Consider the following 23,103-nt stretch of genomic DNA (forward strand, 5'->3'; position numbering starts at 1 on the left):
CAAACTTCTCCAAATCAAAGCTTGCCAGCTGTAGCTTCTGGTGACAGCTGTTGCTTGGTTTGTGAAAACACACCTTCAAACCTGAAGTTTACTCAAGTGCCCTAGAGTGTTCAGCAAGCCTCGTGTTGCTCTTGGGTTTGGATCTTTCTTTTTATCTACTGCCAATGAACATTTTATAATGCTGAAAAACCTGAAGGGATCTAATCTGTGCCAGGAGGCACCTTGGGTCTTTGAAGCTCCACTGCCAGCAGTGCAGAGTTAACAAGGAGGTTTGCTAAATGCAGCTTGGACTTTGTAGCTCCAGTCCTGCCATTCAGGGAACAGAAGGTGGGGAAAGAATGGGGAACACTAGCCAAAGGGGCAGAAGACAGGAAAAAAGATAATGGTATCTCTCCCTCTTAGAACCACCCTGTTGTTTTTCCATCTGCTTCCATGAGGTGCAGTTTTCCAAGTTTCTGCTGCTTTCTTTTTCTTCCAGGCTTCCTGATAGCTATTGTCCCATAGCTGCCACTGCCTTAAAGTTAGAGCCAATGTAGCAGTGAGCACAGAACTTGTGTTCTGGTGTGCGCTTCTGCAGTGGTGCTGGAGCTTTTGCTGAAGGCCATCACTGAATGGAGTTCTAGCGTTCGGAATTCAGACACCTTGTCCTGCTTCTCTAATACTGAGCCATATATCTCTTTTAACACTCCCAGGTGCTGTTCACAAGTCTTCCTGTAGTCCATGTATATGCTGTTAGCACGTTGGCCCTACATGACCCGAAGAAGCAAGACAGAAGTGTGTACTCCTGCCCTGTCTACAAAAAGCCTCGGAGAACAGATCTGACGTACATTTTCTCTTTGTATCTGAAGACGGTGCAGAATCCTGATCACTGGACATTACGGGGGGTTGCACTGCTCTGCAATTCAAAATAAGGGCCAACATACAGCTATAAGGAAAGAACCACCTAGAAAGATTAATCTGCAGCTAGTAGGACTTCTACTATTGACCAAGTGGTGGCTACCTTCTCATTGGGGTATGGGAATTAGCAAGTGATGTACAGAGATTGTGTTAATTGCACATAGATCAGTTTACTCTGTTCACAGCAAAAATAGTAAATGTATTGAACCAGGGAATATCAGAGGGAAAACAGTTGCAGGTGTAAAATTTGGCAGCTGTTATAATGCAAGTGAGAATATAATTAGCTAGCTTGCTCATTATGGAAACACCAGGAAAAAAGTGCTTATGATAGTGACAACTGCTTTGACATTTATGGTGGTTCTTTTGTAGATGTTATCTTTTCTTCTTAATACAAGACTACTTCACAATATAAGATAATTATTTTCAAATTCAGTTTTGTAGTTGAAAACTTATCATCCGTAGCATTATTGAAGCTGTAATGACAAGTGAATTAAACGTATGGTAAAACTTTATCTGCACGTATTCCAAGGCGCAGCTTATTTGATTTTGCATTTGTAAACTTAGTGGGTAGTTTTACTAATGGATGCTCCCATTGCCTTGGTTAATCACTTGTTTATGCAAAACATTAACAGAAGTGTACAAACAGGCAGGTTTATCTTTGCACATATTAACTAATTTCTAAACCTATCTCCCAGTAGAAGGAAGATGTGCACCCCCCTATTACTAGTGAGAAAAAAGCTTTGCAATTCGTCTCAGAGTGAACACATCTGAACACCAGTTTGGATCCGTTAGTTTTTGTGGTTTTGTGTGTTACCACCGTTGCTATCTACCCTGTGATTGAAGGGTGATTGCTACTCCTTTTTTAATAGATGGTCAGCTATTGGCAGAAAACATGTTTGGCTTTTTTCACCAGCACAAATTCAACACAAAAAAATTGCTGTGGGATGTTATGAAAGAAGGGCTTGCAGTGAGCACATTGTTAATACTTTTTTCTCCTTGTAAACACTACATTATAATCTCTGTGGAAACTGCATCACTTCCTTTCTTTGACAAGTAAAATGAGAAAATTAAATGCTATATAAAGAAAATCTGTAGGTACTTACGTTGTAGCACTTACTGTTCTGCTGTATAAAATACAAAGAAATAACTGCTTTGAACTTTGACATCTTCATTTCAATAATTAATCCCTGTTTGTCAGCTTAGGAAAACACCAAATCTTGCAGAACAGAAAGCAGGCCATATTGCAGAAGAGACAGACAAATCATACAGTATTTCACTGAAGATAGCTACCATTTTATACAGAACTGGAAGAACATATAGTCACCTCATTCCAGAAAAGACTTCTTATAACTAGTAAAAAAACAACCAACCAAAGCCTCCAATCTATCCTATAAGAAAACCCCCATTTTTTTTCTTTTTGCGTGTAATTACAGTACAGTGATGTAGAATTTATTGTTGAGAGAAATGTCTTCCTCTCCCTGTCTCCCTCTCTTGCCCTGTCCTGCCCTTCTGTTCAGTGGAGTTGCTGCTTCCAATCTGACAACATTAATTGGATTTGAAATGTCATTGACATAGTATAACATTGACCTTCCCCAACGAGTGTACGCTAGTTACTGCTCCTGAAGGTGTTTCACTTCAAATGTGATGTACACCAGACTAAATGAAAGAACTGGCAGGCAGAATATTTGAAATCAAACTAATTATATTTAAACGATAGATTAACAATTAGCTGGGAGTCCTCAAACAATGTATATAGATAACCAAGTTATGCTCTGCTGTTAAAACAAATCTGAGATATTCAATACAATCATAAAGCTTTTGGCAATATCGTACAAGTTTCACACAGATAGTAATGACTAACATTGCTTTCGGTAAGTGCTTTGAAGGCAACTCCATTTAGGAATGAAGAGAGCGATACAGTCCTGCACCCCATGTCAGCGTAGCGGCCGTGTTTACAAACATATCTGATGTCAGGCCACTGGCTCCCGAGTGTTGCAAATAAACAGCATTCCATACTCCCGAGGGTGTCTGTCTCGTAATCCCTGAGGCTGTAGCTGGTCGATAAAGATGATGATGGGAAACAAAGAATTGGGTTATGGATTGGCCCTGAATTTCAGCGGCTTAGCAGAATAGATTTTAATTTCAGTGAAGCTCAGAAAAAGGACAGAGAATGGAAAACAAAACAATTCCCTTGTCTGCTCAGTTACCTTCATGATCCTATGCCCTGTGATCCTCTGGATAGAGTAACAACAAAAGGAAACTTCAGTTACAATATTATCTATTTTCTCTATTTATCCAGAACCTGTGCATTAATCTTATTCCTCTCTTATTGCTTCATACCCTTGCCTTTCTCACAATTGCATCTTTCTAGAACATGAATACAACACCTCGTTCTCTTTTCCTCCTGCTATTTCATATATAATGTGTCTTCTGCTTTTTTATTCTTACTCCATAAGTGCAGAAAGTGCATTGCTTACCTACAGCAAACCTTCCTCTTCCAGAACTCTGGAAATAATCTTTAATCATTTCAGGAGCTTCACTTTTCCACTGAGAGGAAACACAATTTACTCAAAACCCTATAATTTCTGCCACATCTTGTTGCACCCTGGGTAAAGGAGGAATTTCCTCCTTTTGCTCGTTCAGTGAGGGCTCTTAAACATAAAGATTTGTGTAGTTGAATGGATATTTTTCATAGTTCTTCCTTTTGCTAATATGACGTAATAGCTTTGTTATTGTTTCCTAATTAGAGGAGCTAGTATAAGATAATGGAAAATGCTTTTATACTGTTGTACATAAAACCAAAGACAGTGATTAGGCCGTAAAGTGACTCTGATCGGTCTTGAAAATCCTGTAGACTTCCGTCTCCCTTTGACATGCGAGTTCCATGTGGGCTAGTGGTGGCTGTCAGCACACTGTGAGATGGAGGCAGAGCTCCTTCATTCAGTTGGCATGGCTTGGCTTTTGTCAGGAAGACAACACTACAGACACCCAAGTAAATACCACCAACACATGTTTTGTGATATAACACAAATTCACACGTTTTTCTAAAGCTGAGTGAATACATTGCTTTTCTTGCAAGCTGGAGGTTTCCAGCCTGGAACCTCTGAGCAATCCAGTCTAGTGGAAGGTGTCCCTGCCCATGGCAGGGGGGTTGGAACTGGATGATCTTCAAGGTCCCTTCCAACCCACACCGTTATATGATTATATGATTCTATACTGTGTTATCTCTTGTTCAGTAAGGATAGTACGGTGTGTTTGCTAAGTGATTCCTTATGCTGATTGCTTTAAGTCCAGCAAAGGGACGTCATCACCTCCTCCTCCTTCTTTTCCTTCCTGCTTAAGAACGAATTCTGGGATTGTCATTCCCTTTTCAGTTGAGTGGGAAGCACCTTTTGTTGCACTATTCTTGTCTTTCTTTACCTTAGTGATCACTTCTGTGTAAGAGATCTCTTCAGTGAAGGGCTCTGCTGCTGGCAGCTCAGAGGTGATGTGCACACCAGCTTCCTGGATGCCCTCCTCACCTTCAGCTCCTGTTCGTTCTTTACTTTTTTTATGGATCTTGAACGTCTCCTTCGTTGGGGCAGCTTGTGAAATGGATTTCTTGATCCGTATCCCAGATTGTTTCAGTCTTTCTCCTGACTGCCTGATTCTCTCTCTCCTCTCAGGGGTCACTATCCTAGTTCGAAGCCTGTTCACCTTCTTGCCAAAATTTTGTCTTGTTCTTTGGATATTTTCCCTTGAAAATGCCTTCTTGATATCATCTATGCGCCTCATGCCCGATCTCTTGAACTGGGTTGCTTTGCTTTCTTCGATATAATATTCTTCATCAGAAGACAGATCATCAGGTGGCAAGAAATCATCCTCTAGTATTTCACCCGGTGTCCTCTCTTTGATAACTGAGAGAGATGAAGGACACTCGGTTTCCTCCTGTGAATGAAAGCAGAGAGTCATCTTCCAGCAAGTGTCTTTGAGAAGGATGGTGATTTAAGCATTTTGTTGGTTGGCTTGTAACTAATTAATGTTAATTGAAATACAATATTGTAACAAAGTAATGTAGGCCTGTACTATCATATGCGACCTATAGAGAATACAAATGGCAGAACAAACCTTTGCCAATTTCTGTAAAGACGTTATGCCAGATTAAAGATTTATTTTCAGTGTGGTTCTACCTGAAGCTAATTAATGCTACGGTCCTATATGTACTGACCCCTAATGGTTTTCAGAGCGAATTTGTCTAGTTCATTTTGTTCTAGTATTTGTTCTAGTTCTTTTTTTGAAGCTGATCTGCTTCTCAAAGATTGGACTTAGATCCATTATTCCTCACCAGTAAAAGTAGACATCCTGTAGACAAAATAGGCTTTTGTGCCTGTGTCACCCTTACACTCTCCAAATAAGTGCCTCAATACTGGCAGCTTCAGTCCTTTACTGTCGGCAAGACAATGATTGCACATTTTTGACTAACTGGAACTTAGCAAACATTTCTGTTGCTGCCCAGAAGGGGATGAACCCCAACATATTAACTTACATGTGCTGGCTCCACAGGAGAACAAAGTCAGTAAAAGAATGAGATGTTATTCAGTTAAGCCAGTTCCATACGATTTGCTCAGCACCTCCACCATTGACTTGTTCTATCTGGAAACAGATGAATGACCACAAGCGAGCACCTCTACCTCCTGTGGCAAGTTTGATGGCCTGTATGAGCATGTGGTATTAAATATTTAGATTATACATCTGATATGCATTAGCTGCATGCCTGGAAGTGGTGACTATCCAAGATATCTGAGCACTAGGAATGTATGTAGCCTCTCCAAAGAAAGACTACTAGAGGCTCAAAGCCACACAGAAGATTTCCAACAGCTGTCCTCAACAAACAAATAATTTATCAAGTATCACTTAGTGGTTAAAGATGTGCAAAAAAAAGCTCGTGGAAGGATTCAGTAATATGAATTATCTGAACAGGGAGAATCCCCTAAGATAGTTGATCCCCTGAAGACTACTGTCTGCATGGATGCTACGAATTTGTGGCTCAGCATCAGCGAGTCACTTCTGTCTAGAAGTACTTCTTCATGGAGAGTAGAAAACCCATAACTTGTAGGAGGTGTATGAGATGGCCAATTCCAGCCCCTTCTTGTCAACTAGCAATTTATGTGCATGTGTTCTTCTCCCCAGAGAAGCAGCCATTAAGGGTGCAGACAGGTACAACAGCTATATAAAACTTCTATAAGCTGTTTCCCATTAGTACTAACTACTTCAGGTAATTTCTGAGGCGTGACACTGTCTGGGCACTAGCTTTAGTATTATTATCTTACTGCAGAAAATAGAAGAGATATTAGAAGTTGTCAACCCATGAAGAGTGGGTCAGTCTTACTGTGAACTGATTTCCAGCCAAAAAGACGTCTGTCATTGTTCACGGTGACTTGTTAGTAGCAAGTCATGTTTAATGTTATTATACAGAGAAGTAGTAATATGTAAAATAAAATACATTAAGCTATTTGGCAGATAAAGCCCACTTAAGAGTCTTTCATCATGCATTGGTTTCATTAAAAACCCTCAAGTAAAATAGTTGTTAATGTTTAGAAAAAATAGGGACGAGTTATGTTGCATTGATTACAGCAGAATGTTATTCAACTCATCTGTCAAAATCAGCAGGAACAAAACTACAATGCTTTGCTAATAATCATCTTCATTAACATGTGCAAATTAACATTAATCATATAAAGCCTTCTATATATAAACATAATCCCTTCTTTTCTGAAAATGAACTAAAACACAGCTGGATAATAATTTCTCAAAGTTTGTAAATTATAGCCCACCCCTTCAGCTGAAATGCTAACAAAAAACATTTCCAGAATGACTATTCTGAAATTTCAGTACATACAGAAATGAATACAATATGGTAAATAGGATCTGCTGTTCATATGAAGATTACTTTTTAAAAAGGAACAAGGCAGAGAGACCACTTTCTCTGCAATATTTAGGCTGTCCTCCTTTGGAAGAGGAACAAATTTTTCTGTATTTTTGCCAGTTGTTTGCCAGATTTTTATAGTGCTTATAGTCTGTCACCTAAAGAAGAGAGCACTTTAACTTTCATACATGTATTTCTTCTTATCACTAGATATCAGTGGGGTAGAGACATGGTAGGAGCTCATCCTTCTTTAAGCAGGAATGATGTTTTAGCACCGTGTGGGAAATAGATGGAGTCAAAGCATCTAGCTACCTGCTCATTTAGAGACTCACTAAGAGCAAAGATTAAACACCTACTGGTTTAGTTGCACAGGACAAAGCCCTAAACCAAGCAATACCTTTCTTGGATTGAAAGCAGATGGGACTGAAAAGAGCAGGACCAGGCAGCCCAGTCTTAGGGGAGGGTGAGAAGGAGTTGAGCAATTGATGATGCTGCTTGCGAGTCTTTAGTTAAAATTCTACTTAAGCATTTTTCTAGGATGGACCCATGTCTGCCAATACTACCTCATGGGAGGGAGGATCTTTACACAAAATTTGTAAGTGCTCAGATGAAATGAGGACAAGAGATTATTTCAGCATGAAAGATTCTGCCAAACAGGTATTTCTGACCTGACTTACTGAGGAGTACAGTCATATGGTCTGTCTATGGCTTAATACAAAGGACATGTTCTCTGCTTGCCTTGCCTACTGGCAAAAACCAAAGACATTCACATGCCAGAACCAGAAACCAAGAAATAAATCTGTGGAAGCTGATCATTTCCCTTCCCTTTCATCACTCCTCCTGGATGGAGCACCTGGAGAGGATGCATCCTGCAGTGGGTGCTCACACTGACTTGTGCATGCTTGTTGGCCATTATCTTCTGAAAAGTTAGTCCAACACTCGACACAGTGAAAATAGACCTGGACCTTTCAAAACAAAACAATTTTTTCTCTTCTCTTCCAAGAAAAAAGTCAGAAAAAAAAGAAAAAAAAAAAGTTGGAAACTGTGTCCAGTGCTGGGATCCCCAGATATGCAGAGTGTCCAGAAGAGGGCTATGAAGTTGGTGAAGGGTTTGGAGAGGAAACCGTATGAGGAGCGGCTAAAGTCACTTGGTTTGTTCAGCCTGGAAAAGAGAAAACTAAGAGGAGACCTCATCACGTTCTACAGCCTCCCCACAAGAGGAGGAGGAGGGGCAGGCACCAAACTCTTCTCTTTAGCAACCAATGACAGAACCTGAGCAAATGTCAGGAAGATGTGCCAGGGACATTGGGAGAAGGTTCTTCCCCCAGAGAGTGGTGGAGCACTGGAACAGGCTCCCCAGGGAGGTGTCACGGCCCCAAGCCTGACAGTGTTCAAGAAGAGACTGGACAACATCCTCAGACACATGGTGTGAACTGTGGGGTTGTCACATGCAGGTACAGGAGTTGGACTCCATGGTCCTTGTGGGTCCCTATGATTCTGTCAAGAAAAACAAGGAACTACTGGACAGAGTTCAGCAGAGGCCTATGAAGGTGATTAGGGGTCTGGAGCATCTTTCTTATGAGGAAAGGCTGAGAGAGTTGGGTCTGCTCGGCCTGGAGAAAGCTGAGAGGGAATCTCATAAATGTTTATAAATATCTCAAGGGTGGGTGTCAAGAGGATGGGACCAGACTCCTTTCAGTGGTGGCCAGTGAGGGGCAACGGGCACAGACTGAAACACAGGAGGTTCCATCTGAATATGAGGAAAAACTTCTTTACTTTGAAGGTGCCAGAGCACTGGAACAGGCTGCCCAGAGAGGTTGTGGAGTCTCCTCTGGAGACATTCAAGACCTGCCTGGACACATTACTGTGCGATCTGCTCTGGTTGCACCTGCTTTAGCAGGTGGGTTGGACTAGATGATCTCCAGAGGTCCCTTCTAACCCCAACCATTCTGTGATTCTGTGAAATCAGTCACATAAATGGTTGATTTGGAGGTTGTCTTGTTTTTCTACAAGTAATGTAGTATATACGCATTCTTTATGCATCTTCCACATTCTCACTCTTGCACATCCTCTCCACTAACACATAAGCATTTGGGTGTTTTCCAACAATTTGAGAATGAAGCTGAGTTCAGACACAAAGAAATAACCTCTCTGCTGAGGAATCAGCTGTGTTGTGAGTCATTCTGTCTGTCCTCCCAGCTGATGCCTATCCTGAGTAAACACATCATGGCTCAGTTACCTTGCTTGTAGATCTGGACCCAATGTTTTTGGCAAGTGATGGGGGATGTGTTATGAATGGGTGTAGGAGGGGAGAAAGGAGTAAGATTAGATGTTGTGTTGTTGAAACTAGAAGTATTTTGGAAAAATTATGTGTGTGTAAGCAAATGAGGTCTGGAAGACGAAAGACTTCAGGTTCTGTGGTAGCAGAGAAGGGACTGAAGGCATTGGTGGCAATGGTAAGGGGAAAGCCTGGAGACATTTGCAGTTTAGCTGGACAGGGAGAGAAATAGGCCACAAAGCTGTAAGCTTAGTTTGATTCACTGCTTAATAAACAACTTTAACAAACAAAACTTAAATGTATAATGGTGTACGGAACAATTATGCAATTCAGGAGTCACTGGTGATGCCTCTGGCACAGTAAGATTGCTAAGAAAGCATTTTAAACCAGAACTTTGGATTTTCATAACTTTCGAGTATTTAACTTCTAAAATATTCCTAGCCAAAAGACTGAGTTTTAGTGGCCTGACTGAATACAAAGCAAACACATAAGTAAACCTCAGCTTTGATGAAGAAGGCCAGCATGGCATTTATTTGGCTGGATGGCTCTGTGGACAGTGAATATTGAAACCCAGGTGTTTCTAACACTGGGTTCCCAAGAAAATCTGACTCCATCACAGTATCACAGTTTCACAGTATCACAGTATGTTTGGGATTGGAAGGGACCTCAAAAGATCATCTAGTCCAATCCCCCTGCTGGAGCAGGAACGCGTAGGTGATGTCGCACAGGAACATGTCCAGGTGGGTCTTGAATGTCTTCAGAGAAGGAGACTCCACAACCTCCCTGGGCAGCCTGTTCCAGTGCTCTGGAACCCTTACTGAGAAGAAGTTTTTTCTCAAATTTAAGTGGAACCTCTTGTGTTCCAGCTTGATCCCATTACCCCTTGTCCTATCATTGTTTGCCACCGAGAAGAGCCTGGCTCCATCCTCGTGGCACTCACCCTTTATATATTTACAAACATTAATGCGGTCACCCCTCAGTCTCCTCTTCTCCAAACTAAAGAGCCCCAGCTCCCTCAGCCTTTCCTCATAAGGGAGGTGCTCCACTCCCTTAATCATCTTTGTTGCCCTATCATTGTCATTTTCTCCCTCTGCTCCTATTTCAATTTAATTCACAATTAGAACATTTTTGAAGGGACGTAGTCTGCGCCCTTCACACAGGCCTTTTGCTCCTCAAACGTTGCATCAGCTGCCGAAGCTCTGGCTGTTCTGCACCAGCACAAGAGGGTACTGACCAGTTTGCAGGCACAAGGAAGCGATCACAGAAGCAGCATTTTTCCTCCCGTAGGATACAGCAAGGTGTTTATGAAGGAAGGCTAACACACCTGCTCCTTAAACTACACAAAGCCAAAGTGTGGGCTCTTTTTCACCTCACGGGAACCTTAAAAACAATAGGTAAATAATCTTCAGTGTGGCAATGCCCCTAGTCAGTTTTATGCGACCCTCGAGGTGGCAATGCTTGCTGATGCTGTTTGATGCTCAATGAAAACAGCAGGGGAAAAGAGACTGTCTCAAAATGTGCCTGCTTGATAACCCTGCCTGCACAGTCAGGCTCCTCTCATCTCTGGGCCGGGAATGAAGGGAAATGGGAAACTGTTGAGCCATGTCTCAGGTATTTTGCTGCAGTTGTGTTCTGGCAAAGATCAGGTTGGCTCTAATAGCATCTTTCTCCCTTGTTGCCGAGATAAGGAGCAAATAAGCCAAGGGGGCTGCTGGAACAGGCCATGCAAAGGAAAAAGGTTATTAAAAAACTTCCCTTGCAAACTTGTTAGTTGAATCACCCCTCCTTATCTTTGCAAGCACAGGTGGGATCAATAATAGCAGCAATAGTATTATTTTCATTAAGAAGAAGTGTGTTGCTAGTTTGGAGTCCACTGGATTCGCTGCACGAAGCAGTGATCTAGTGTCACTGCAAAGCAATGCTTTGGCCTTAAGTACATTAACACTTCAAGTGTTTATTTCAGTAATAATTTTAATATAATGTCATTTTAAAATAAAAAATAATGGGATATAAGGGCATTTGAATGGGTATGGCCAGTTCAAGAACTTTACTCCCCTCATCATTGAATGGGTTTTTGCAGATGTATTCTGGGTTTGTGTTTCAAAGCTCAGAATGGGCTTCTAGAGTTGGCAAGGAGAAAAAAAGATTACTGGCAGCATAAGGGCAGGAAACTGCATCACCATAGTGTTAAAAAAAAACCCTGGGAATTTGCATATTGAACGAATTATTTGTTGTCTTATGTGTAAATAAATGCTAGAAAACAGTTTTAGTTTCTCTTATCGCTTCAAAGTGTAAAGCTAGCAAGCTTTGATAAAGGCAACTGTTATTAGCTCTCAACTATGATCTCATTTCAATGTAAACTTTAGCAGGACAAAAGTTTTTTAAATACAAAAACAATAGCAGAGAAAAACAGAATGATCAATAATTAAATAATATATTTTATATATTTTTTTGAATGTATATATATATATTAAATCAAGACTCAAAATGGTCCTAAAGAAACTGCTCACAGGAAAAGTAAAGGGAGACAGATGAACTCCATAACTTGGAGTCATTGTATTGCACGGGGAAAAGGCCACGGCAAATGACCTTTCAGCCTTGGGATGTGTGACAGGGAAGGTGCAGGTGATGATTAACACAGGCACAGATGGGACTGGAGATCACCTGACAATTCTGAAGCAGAGCACGAAGCAGTAAAATGGTTGAAGGCCACGCAGCGCCTGGTCTGGCGCTGCTGCCGTGTCTATGACAACTGGGGATGCAAATGACTGGCAGCGTATGGGCAGGAAACTGCATCACCACAGTATTTTAAAAAATCCTGTAAATTTGCATGTTAAACGAATGATTTGTTATTCATACCAGCAGCCGAGGTAAATCACTAAAATATCCCCTTGAAATTGCTCTCTAAATCAATATGAAACCGCTGATGAATAACCAATTACAAATCATTCAGTCCTTTTGCTCATATTCCAACAGTTAAGAGTGAAGCTTTATAAATCTCAAGCGATCCCTTCACTTTTTCCGCAAATATGCCATTTCAAAATCTCTGCCATCAGGCAAATCGCTGCTCAGATGAGAAAGAAATGGGGTTATTTTAAAAGGGCACCTAAGGGATTCTATCAAGTAAAGAAGACAAAGAATAAACACTTCAGCACGTAAGACTTTATGGCCAAGTGCTGTTGCTTGTATTTAGAATTATTCTTACATAATGAAAAAGCATCCTGGCCAGAAGAGACAGCCCCCCTCCCCCCCACCCCATTTCTCTTTTGTGAATTCTAGTGCACATCCCTTTTCTTTAAATTATGTCAGAAATCCAATAATTTAACCAGGAGTATACAATGACTATTAAAAAAAATAAAAATCAGCTTATTCTCTCATTATCTGACAGCAGGAAGCTACAGACAAGGAGCAAGCGGTACCCAGTTATACACCACATCCCTTGGAGAAGCCCTTGGCTCCAGGCCACCACATGCTGCACAAAAAGGCCTTCTGCAGCTCCAGGGGAGAATTACAGCTTCACACTGACTTTGCTATTGTTTTATGGAGCCAGCCTAGGGAATATCTCTGCAGGTTTGCAAACTGGTGAAATTTCTCACTTCCAGTTGATCTGTAGCTACCAACCTTTTGTCAGTGGAGGAGAAAGAGCGATCATAAGTTGTGTTAAGACACAAAAATATGTTTGGTAATATTTTGATTAATTTGTTCTTCACAAAGTGACTGCTCTTGCAATCTAGCTACAGCAGGGAAGTACAAGTGAAACCCAGTCTGTCATCAGGGCTTGCTGAAGGGTCTGCCCAAGCAACCGTGTCTCCATGTTCGCTCACTTCTGGACACCCTTTCAACCCAATGGAGTTGAATAACAGGTACTTATTAAGTAGACACTGTATCCAGAAGTAGGTGTCTACAACAGGCTGGGTAGATCCAGCTCCATACATTTCTCTCTGCTTGCTCGAAGGGAGTCTACAGGCCAAATGTGCTGGTGTCTAAAGCCCAGCAGGATAAATCCTGTTCTAAATTCTGAATTTGCTGTTAATGACTTCACGTATTCCTTGTGTCTGTGCCTGTGCTGTTCTGATCAACTTTATTCCTGTGCTAAAGATTGCTAAAGATTGCAAGATTCAGCTGTCTTCAGTAGTGCTGAAAATTCACAGGGCGTTTCAAAAAGATGAACCCAATTTAAAAGCAGTAAATTTCACGATGGCAACATGTTACAACTACACAAACATTTACAAACAGTTTAATAAGCTAACTAGCAGTAATCATCTGAAACTCTACTATGCTCTCCCCTCTCAAGTGGCAAGAGTTTCATTCATGGCCAGTTCGTGGTTGCAGAGACATCACAGTGATGTCAAACTGAGTCCATCTTTTTGAAACACCCTGTAAAGCCCAACTGCATCTCCCCAGTGCCAAGTCCACTCCTGAGTCTGGGTCTCAGGTATGAAGTGTATGGCTGAAAACACATGTGTGCCCACAGTGGCCAGCCACAGCTCCGGCCTGTAAGTCACTCCAGGCAGCCTCTGGGACCGTGGGGGAGAGGCACGACATAGGAGGCTCATGATGTCGCTACGTTCTTCTAAAAACTTGCAGACAACCACAAGCAAAGCCCTGAACAACTGCATCCAGTGCAAATGTAAATTAAGATCAGTTGTTTCCACCACTCGACGTTAATAGGTGGAGAAAAATTGAGAAGATGACGGCCCGTCCTTTGTGAGGACTGCCAAAAGGGAACATGTCTGGGCACTCCAGTTACAGCAGACCAAATAGTGTAGCGTCAAGTTTATAACTTGCTACGAACACAGCCCTGTGAAATATGCAACCTGTTTCAACTTAGGGACACAGAAATGGCCCAACAACTGCTCTTATTTATTTATTTTTTTTAATTTTCCTTTCTCCTTGTTCCTTTTGGACACATCCCTAGAAAGACTGTATTTCTCTAGCAGGTTGAAAGTGGTTGATTTTTTCCTAAAAATGACTGGTAATCGATGGCTGCTCAGCACAGGGCTGGCTCTGCGCTTTCAGCTGAAGGCCGGGGCTTGATTCTGCAAACAAAGGACTGGTGCTACGCTCTCTGCAACAACAGTTGGGTTTCTTTCATTCTCTGTAATTTCAGCAAAGGCAATTACCTGCCCCAGCTGTAAAAATATTTATAAGGCTTGTGCCACAAAGGCTCCAACAAAGGCCATGCGTTGCTGGGCTGCTGAGGCCCCTGTGTTTGAGGCCAGTGCTCTGCTGTCACAGGCAGTCAACCTATGCCATCTTTTTTTCCACTAACTTTTCAGATTTCACTTTTAACAGCAATTTAGGTTTTCTTCCTTCCCCATGGATTCTAGCAGAAGGCTTTGTACAGACCCTCATGTCTCCAGAATTAAGAATCAGTTTGTGGGTTCTGACCTGAGATGACTCATGGACAGTTTACACATATTTCAGCTTTTCAACAATGGTGTTTACTGGACTCCTCATCCATGCCCCAATGTTTGTATAAATGACAGCCACAACCTCTCTTAGCCTCTTTCCTTGATGAACTAAACCAAGCTAGGACCTTCTGGTGTCCTCTCATTTACCAGGATTTCCCATTGCTTTGATCAACCTGGTAGATGTTCTACAAACCCGTTCAGTTTGAACACAGCTTAATTCAACAGGAGTGATCAGAGCTGCACATGTTAGTCCAGGGGGCTCTGAAATGTTTTGGGCAAGGCCACTGGGTGTCTCTAGAATTTCTGGAAATATCTTGCCTGAAACCCTTCATGTCCACATTTTTTTTAAAGAGCCACAACATCAAGTGGGCTCTCAGTCATCTTGCGAGCAATTAATACACCATTTTCTGTCCTTTCAAAACTGTGGGGCCTTAGAAGACAAAACTAACAACAAGGGCTTTTCCTAAGTACAGGAATCAACACTCTGTACACTTAGATTAGCATTACTCCAGCTCTGAATATTATTTGGTTTCTTGTCTATATGTCTTTCTCTGGACCGACAGCTTCATGTGTTGAGTATATTTTGAGTATCCACACCTTTTTCTTTGCCAAGATCTTTAATGAAAATATTACACAGTTGACAGTATTTGAAGCAAACCCTTTTACAAACCCATCACAAGCCTGACTTTCCCTTTTCAACACAATCCACTCTCAGCTGTTACTTTTCCAGATTTTCTGTTATGAGATAAGATATTAGGTACATAAATGTGAGAAAGGATAAGACCTCTTATGTTTTTGTGAAACAGAAAAATGATCAAATATGAGTTACCTAGCACAATCTGCTCTTGGTGAGCTATTTAACTCCATGGTACTAATGATTCTGTTCTGCAGAGCTTCTTCTGAGCCTGCCCTTCTTATGCCCAAACAATTTCAGATTAATGGCAATGGTTCAGATAGTTTTCTTTGGCTTTTTTTTAAATAGCAGTGTTATATTTGCTGTCTTTCATGTCACTGTTAGTGTCACAGTTTTTTTCTCAGAATAGTTGTAATTAAAACTACATGCTGATGGCTGGCAAGTTTGCGCACCAGGTCTTCCAGAGCCTCTTGACTGTGTGACACCCTGTTTTTTACTGCCACTTTGGATGGAAGTGCTTCCACTTCAGTTTTCAGATTACTGTCTCTATCTTGATCTCACCGCTTTTACCAAGTTATTATGCTGCACATGGACAGTGGCCAGGAAAAGCCACTTACATTTTAATTTATTTATGCATAATATGAATGGCATACGGAAGGCTGCTTGTGCTAGCCTCTCCTCATGTCTGTGATCACAGAGCAAACAAATCAGTTGTAACATGGCTGTGTAGGCCAGTCAAGCCATCACCTTACTTGGTTTCTGACGTGTGCACTGTGACTGCCCACCAATTTTAAACATCAGACAGCAGTGAGTGAAACAAATACATCCGTCCCTTCATAGGAGGTTGTAGCATGGAGGGTCTTGGTCTCTTTTCCCAAGTAACAAGTGATAGGATGAGAGGAAATGGCATCAAGTTGCACCAGGGGAGGTTTAGATTGGATATTAGGAAAAACTTCTCTATGGAAAGGGTCGTCAGCCATTGGAACAGGCTGCCCAGGGAAGTGGTGGAGTCACCATCCCTGGCGGTGTTTAAAAGTCACCTAGACGAGGTTCTTAGGGACATGGTTTAGAGATGGACTTGGCAATGTTAGGTTAATGGTTGGACCCATGATCTTAAAGGTCATTTCCAACCAAAATAATTCTATGTGAAATTGTTACTTATTTACAGTGCTTACATGAAAAATAGAAAAGAGCCCAGGACCTGTAACATGGGCTTTCTGGTGCCAGTGTGCTCACATTCAAAGAGGGTCTTGCAGAACATCCAGAAAAGCAAATGAAACAAGTTCTTTCAGGGTTTGAAAAAAATAAAAATCCCTTTTAGTTTCTGAATAATTCAGCCAGAATGAGTTAAATTGTTGGATGCTCTTTGACTGCAGAGAAATGATATCTCTCACAGCTGATTATTCAGACTAACCTGAACAGAAGTGAACAGTGACCTGCACAACCTACAATGTACTTTGCATTCCCTACTATACCCTCAGGGCACGTAGCACTCCAGGGTCAAAAGACTTCACTAGAAACTCTGAAATAACCTGGCATTTTCAATCATGCAGTCAGCCTGGGGAGGAGAGCTGCCTGCTACCACATCTTTTCCTCAAGCTCATGGCCTTTTAAAAATGAATGCTCTCTGTTTCCCTAATCATTATGCTCATGGATGATCACTTTGTCTCTTTCTAATGCAAGGATATTGCCAACTCTTTTCATCATGGCTGAGGTCTCTTGGGACAATCTCCTCCAGCCAATGATCCTTTTCAACCTGCCTACTCCTTCTATCATTGATGAGATCAAAGCTACCCACTTGAAAGAAAATATTTAGGATTTAATTGGTGTTTCCCATCTCCTCATACACCAATGTTCTGGCAAAAGCTAAAGCTAAAAACCACGTGTGCTCACCCACGCAGGCATTCAATGCCAACTACACACAGGTACTTGGCTCCCTCACAATGTCCCAAACGGTTCTCACTACAGGCGAGATGTCACTCTCAACCACCAAGTAAACAACTTGGTTATACCCATTTGTAAAATATAGCTAAGGGAGCACACTGATTCCGTAGCTATTAACAGACTCCCACTCATCGTAGCCAAGCTTAGGTCACTCAGGTCTTGGCACTCCATCAGGATGTCTACACTGGTGTAAATCAACAGTGTGAAATCACTGCACTTGTGGGAAAGAGACTTTCACAAGTGTACCTGTGCCTTAAAGCTTCAGCACATTCTTGGCTCCTTGCCATGTTCCAGTTTTTGAGGAGCAATGCCATTATCATCCTCCAGAAAAGTGTTAAATGTCAGATCCTAGAGGGACCAGCACATCTGCTCCTCCTCCTCTGTGCAAGAGGGAAAAGGTTCTTCAATCTACCTTACAAAAGGCTGGCGGTTCTCAACTACTGTCAGAAGAGGAAGGTATAAAGAGAGCAGTCAAAAATGCTGTTTCCTTTCCTGAAAAGTGCCACCTAAGAATTTAGTATGCAGAAAAGGCTGAAGGTCATTCTTGTCCAGCAAAACCAGCAGAGAGTTCAGAAACTCCTACTGGAGGTGATTCGTAGAGAAAGCGCACCTCATGAGAGCCACCTTTTGTATTAAATATCTGAAAATAGCTGTTATTTATAGGTCCGTGTAAATCCATTTTCACCATGTTTTACTACATTTTTAAATAAGCAACAACTCATGTCTTGCTAGGAGAAAATTTACATTATGTAATGAATACTGTTTTAAGAACAAATACTTTCAAAGTATTGATTCTGCTGCAATCATTATGGTAAAGGCCAATCAATAAAATGGCATTATGCCATTAACCAGGGGAGTCAGAGATATTTATTACCTTTAGCTGGGAAATGATTTGCAAGGAAAAAGCAAAAGTGCTTCTATTCTATTCTATTCTATTCTATTCTATTCTATTCTATTCTATTCTATTCTATTCTATTCTATTCTATTATCATATCATGATGGTGCAGCCTGCAGTAATTTTAATAATACACCAAATTGTGCCCATGCTTTCTCCTGAACATCCATAGTAAGTCATTCAGTCCGAAAATCTGGGTGGCACAATTTGGCTACATGTGGTACTAACACAATATTAAAGAGGTAATGTTTCCTACCTTCAGCTTTTTCCCCCCCCCCCCCATTCTCTCCCAGCTATTTCTTCCCAGTAGTAGAAAATAAAGTAGCAAAGAAAGCTGGATTATGCAGAAGAATTTGTCAGCTGTATACAGTGGTGAATATACTCAGTGGAACACACAGTTCCATTCATTGCAAGTAATGTTATTTATGTACAAACAGATGCAAGACCAGGGCATAAGGCTGGGCGATGTGTTACTCACGAGGGCTGGTATTTTCAAGAACACCTAATGAGGAACACGACCCATTTGAAAGAAGCTCTGGGGGCTCACTGGTATGAAAGAGCAACTGTGCTTCTGGCAAAAGATTAGACGCTTTTAAGTTCTACTGACTTGGGGAACTGTCAAGTTTCAGCAAATACAGGTTTGGGTCATTAAACAAAGGGATATCATGGCACTGGCTAGTGACTGACAGACCCTGTGAGCTGCCTGCACGGTCTGTTTGTACAGATGTAAGCAAGACCATGCCATTTCATGAAGCTTCTCTTGGAACACAATTATTTATAAGAACACTGAACACCCTAGAATGGGGTCAATGAAAGGAAATGTATTATTTTCTCACCCAATATTACTGAAAGAACAGCGCCATGTTAAAACGTTTCCAAAGCAGAGCATGCAAGGGACTATTTGTTGTCATGAAGGGTTTATGGGTTTGAGCTTTAGTTTGTGAATATACTGCTATAGACTGAAACAATGCAAAAAACCCCCAAATTTGTCAGCACTACGAAAGCCTGGGTAATCGTGCAAGTTAAATAAACCATCTGTTTTGATATTTAGTGTTAGAAGACAGTCTGTATTCCAGGGAGCCTCCAAACACTTTTGCTATTTGGACTTCTACCTAATATGGCGAAAAAAATAACAGGGACGAATGTCAGGCATGGTTTGTATGACAAGATTTACAGGGCCAGCCTCATATTACCTTTCGGAGAGGCAACAAATAGTCCTGGCTGATCTGCAGTTAATCTTACACGACTGGCTCAGAAACCTCCCCACACTAATAATAGACCCGTGTGTGCTGCCGGCAGTAGGTTCATGCTGCAAGGCACCGCGGAGCACAACTCAGTGTTAAAGAAAGCATAAAATAACTCTCACATTGGACAGACTGTGTCTTTTTTGTTCATTTACTGACGCTTACCAGCAGCCACCAGGGAGGTGGCACAATGACAGTGCTACACGAAATTAGGTTCACGGTTACCTGATAGATTACAACCCGGAATTTGTTTTTCTTCAGCATCTCCTGTTGTTTGGCTTCCACCTTCCGCACGCTGACGCTCTGCCGCTCCACGCGGGCCCGCACCTCCTTCATGGTGGAGCTGACTTTGTGGGTTTTCTCCAGTAACTTGTTCACCGTGTAGCCTGTATTGCCGTGAGCCTGGGCAAGCTTTAGCATGTCGATCTGTATGGTCTTGATGGCATTTTCCATCTCCCTGTGCCTCTCCTCTATCCTCTTCTGGCTCGCCTGCACGCTGTCCACAATGTTGGCCACTTTGTCCAGGACCGTCACAATAGTATAAGCCGCATCTTGTTCTTCTTCCTCCTCGGTGACGCTGGAGAGACGATTTTGGTGGGTTTTGTCGGCTTCCAGGGTGATTTCGTGGCGGTCCATCTTGCCTGCCTTCGGCTGGCTCGGCGGGAGGCGAAGTTTCAGTGATCCTGCCAGGAGGATTCTGGCGCTGCTGCGGAGAGCCAGGGCGACAGCTGGCTCCGGCGATGCTCAAAGTAGGGCGTGAAACGCCGCTCCTGGAGCCGGGTCAAATGCTTCTGACTACAAAATATCCACACATGATTGTTCGGATACTTTCAGCAACATGAAACCCCTAAAATTAGGAAGCAATGTCTGCAAAGGAACATACGTTTAAAGGGTCACGCTTCTGTACTGATGAAGTTATTAGTGTTAATCCAGGAAAGTTAAGTAACTTACTAATTAAGCAGGAAAGCAAACTTGCATATTTTTAACGATCTACTTTTGTTTTCGTGTTACTGGAGTGCTTTCCTCCGAGGGAATTCAAAGAGTGGTCAGGAAAATGAACACGGTTGTTTTTCCCAGCAAAACAACTTCGAGTCTTCAGCTTGTTGCAATTACCACATGGGGCAACAAATAAACACACTAAACCAGAGACAATATAGTGAAAACATTGTATTGTGACATGCTTTTCCAGTTCAAAATGTTAAAAGCATTTTTTTTTAATTGAACAAATTATTAAATCCTACATGCAAAATTTTGAAAGCCTAAACTACATGTTAAAACAGCTGAACACATCCTATTCACACTTTATCTCGGGTTCTTTCAAACAACAACTAACAGTCTATTAATATAACTATGACCAGCAGACTAATTTGGATGGACTTCTTTAGCTCTTGAAAATACTCTATACAAGAGCACTAGTAATTCATTCACTTTTATTTTTTTTATTTTAATCACAAACACTATACAATCCATATTGCAGGTGTTAAAACTTGTATTTTCTTTAAAAAAAGTTTAAGAAGTATTAAAACAGCTTGAACAGTGATAAAGTAGGCTTTATTCCAATTTTTTTGCCTTCAATTATTCAACACCAATTTTTACAATACCTAAATCTACCAAGACCTACTTCTTTTGGACCTGTGCCATCTGCTCTACCAGGTAACTTCCCAAATTATGAAATTTATAATTTTCCTCTTTAAAAATAAATTGTTGGAATTATTTATGAAGATGGCAGTGCTTAGACCCAGCCCACACATTTTATAAATATGTTACAACTACACACAGCACACAGCTTCACAGTTCATGCGATAGGCAGTGTCTAAAAAATCAGTTACTAACTTCCAAAAACATTGAAATATCTACGGTATTGAAACACAGTGTTTTCTAATTTCTCATAAGAAAAGTAAACTGTAAACATTTTTACCTTTAGTTCATGCCTTGTTTGCTAGGTAATATGGACTTTTTTGTTGGTTTGTTGTTTGTTTGCTTTTTTAAATCTACAACCATTGGTGAAATAAATCTATGTTCCCAAAAATATTACATTCCATGAATAAAGCACAAGTCTATTATATAACCATGTGATACAGATACAGAAAATGAACTACTGTATTCAAAAACATAAAAGTAAAGTTACGAAAACAGTCCATAGCTGTTAGAGCTGATGCTTTCAGAATACAGACCAACATTGTTACACTAAAAATGTTCAAAAATAAGGCCTCTGAAATAAATATTTCCATTCTTTAAAAAAAGATATAATAAAAATGTACATCACATGGTCAATGTAGGTATAAAAATCACTAAGTTAAACCATTCTGGAGGACGTATCTGAAGTGAAATGGCCTAGGTTTTGCTTCTGCCGACGTCCTCTATTGTTTTTGGGGCATTTTCTGTTAGAAAAAAAGAAAAAGAGAAAGAGAAACGAGAGCTGCTTTCATATAGGCCACAGAAAATTAAACCTAGCAATAACATATTGACTTTATTTTCTGTATTTAACACTAGCAGGCAGTCTATGAGCTGTGCTGACTGGGGGGTCGCTCCTGCTGTTTGGTACTGGACTGGCACCTGGGGATGTCTGTGGGACCCCAGACCACTCGGAAGGGAGTTCTGCTTGAACTTGAGACTGAAACCATCAAGGTGCCACGTCCTTCAGCCTCGATCCAACAATTCAGTGATGTCAGGATGAGGGGCAGTGGGCACAGACTGAAACACAGGAGGTTCCATCTGAATATAAGGAGAAACTTCTTTACTTTGAGGGTGCCAGAGCACTGGAACAGGCTGCCCAGAGAGGCTGTGGAGTCTCCTTCTCTGGAGACATTGAAGACCGGCCTGGACACATCCCTGTGTGATCTACTCTGGGTGAATCTACTTTAGCAGGTGGTTTGGACTGGAAGATCTTCAGAGGTCCCTTCTAATGCCAACTATTCTGTGATTCTGTGAAAATGCATACCATGGTGAATAATTGCATTTGCTCTATTTCATACATGTTTCATACTGAAGATTCAGTGGATGGTAAGGCTGGATCAATCAGCCTTTTGAAGTGCTAGACCTGCAGATGCCTGGCTGCTCATGGGAGCCCCTGAGGCAGAGCCTACCCAGGACTCTCTTTGGGGTGAGTCGGGTGATGCCTTTCTTGGGGATAGGTACACAACTAAGAAAAGATTCACAAAAGCCAGCAATTCTGAACAGGATGGGCCTTAGTCTGCCAGACAGTGGGCTATGCACAATGGAGAAGTCCTGCTGGGACACAGGAGGACAGGCTGTTCCCGAGAGAGGTGGGGAAGGGCTGAAAGAGGAGGGCTGCTGAACCACAGCCTTCCCTGCCACAGCTTTGGCCAGCAGGGTGTTGGGTAAAAAAGCGGCGACATCAGCTGCATGAGCCAAATGGATGTCTTTTACATGTTGTTAGACGTAACTTAGATACCTGCTATGCTGAACCTCGCAAGAGAGAGGGGGGGACACCTATATTGTTCTTGCTTAGGGTGTCACTCTACATCACTGAGCTTGGGAAGCCACGCACTAATGCAGTGGCAGAAAGTTTTATGACCTGATGTAAGTGGAGCTGAAAAAGTGAAGGAGGAGTCAAGGAGGAAAAGGTAAAGTGTAGCAGGGATGTCCAAGTGCAGGACTTAAATGCTTCATGCACCTATAAGGTAACTAAGCAATCCTTAATCTAGCCCCTAGTCCTCATTGGGTTCAAGTCCTTGATGAGCAAACTGAATCCCTTGTCATCAAAAAGAATCCATGGTTCTCATCTCAGTTTTCATACGGAGTGAGAGGCTGAGACAACCCAGAAACCTGAACTCTGTGCTTGTGCATCTTCAGCTTTCATAAAATAGGTTCCCATGGGGAGTGCCTAATAAAAGGACTAGCTATACATAAATTTTCAGAAAGCATATAT

At 41.6% G+C, this 23,103-nt stretch overlaps 3 protein-coding genes across 3 annotated transcripts in view; 1 reads left to right on the top strand and 2 right to left on the bottom strand.

Moving 5' to 3' along the window:
* Positions 1-911, top strand: part of LOC308053297 (dynein axonemal heavy chain 5-like) — a gene marked incomplete at both ends in the record, with an annotated part of 168,550 nt that extends 167,639 nt beyond the window's left edge. Inside the window, one exon of the mRNA XM_080364153.1 lies at positions 693-911. Within this exon, the coding sequence (XP_080220279.1) occupies positions 693-911 (219 nt within the window). The remainder of the gene's footprint in view (positions 1-692) is intronic.
* Positions 912-4,167: 3,256 nt separating this feature from the next.
* CAVIN4 (caveolae associated protein 4) lies at positions 4,168-19,847 on the bottom strand (the record flags this gene model as incomplete). Its single annotated transcript, XM_080339619.1, has 2 exons — positions 4,168-4,824; positions 19,437-19,847. The coding sequence occupies 2 exons, from the start codon at positions 19,845-19,847 to the stop codon at positions 4,168-4,170; spliced, it is 1,068 nt and encodes a 355-aa protein (XP_080195745.1).
* Positions 19,848-21,507: 1,660 nt separating this feature from the next.
* TMEFF1 (transmembrane protein with EGF like and two follistatin like domains 1) overlaps positions 21,508-23,103 on the bottom strand; it is a gene marked incomplete at both ends in the record, with an annotated part of 122,534 nt that continues 120,938 nt past the window's right edge. The window contains one exon of the mRNA XM_080339277.1: positions 21,508-21,592. Within this exon, the coding sequence (XP_080195403.1) occupies positions 21,508-21,592 (85 nt within the window). The remainder of the gene's footprint in view (positions 21,593-23,103) is intronic.

The sequence above is a fragment of the Nesoenas mayeri genome, assembly GCF_963082525.1.
Source record: "Nesoenas mayeri genome assembly, chromosome: 2".
Classification (NCBI taxonomy): Eukaryota; Metazoa; Chordata; class Aves; order Columbiformes; family Columbidae; genus Nesoenas; species Nesoenas mayeri.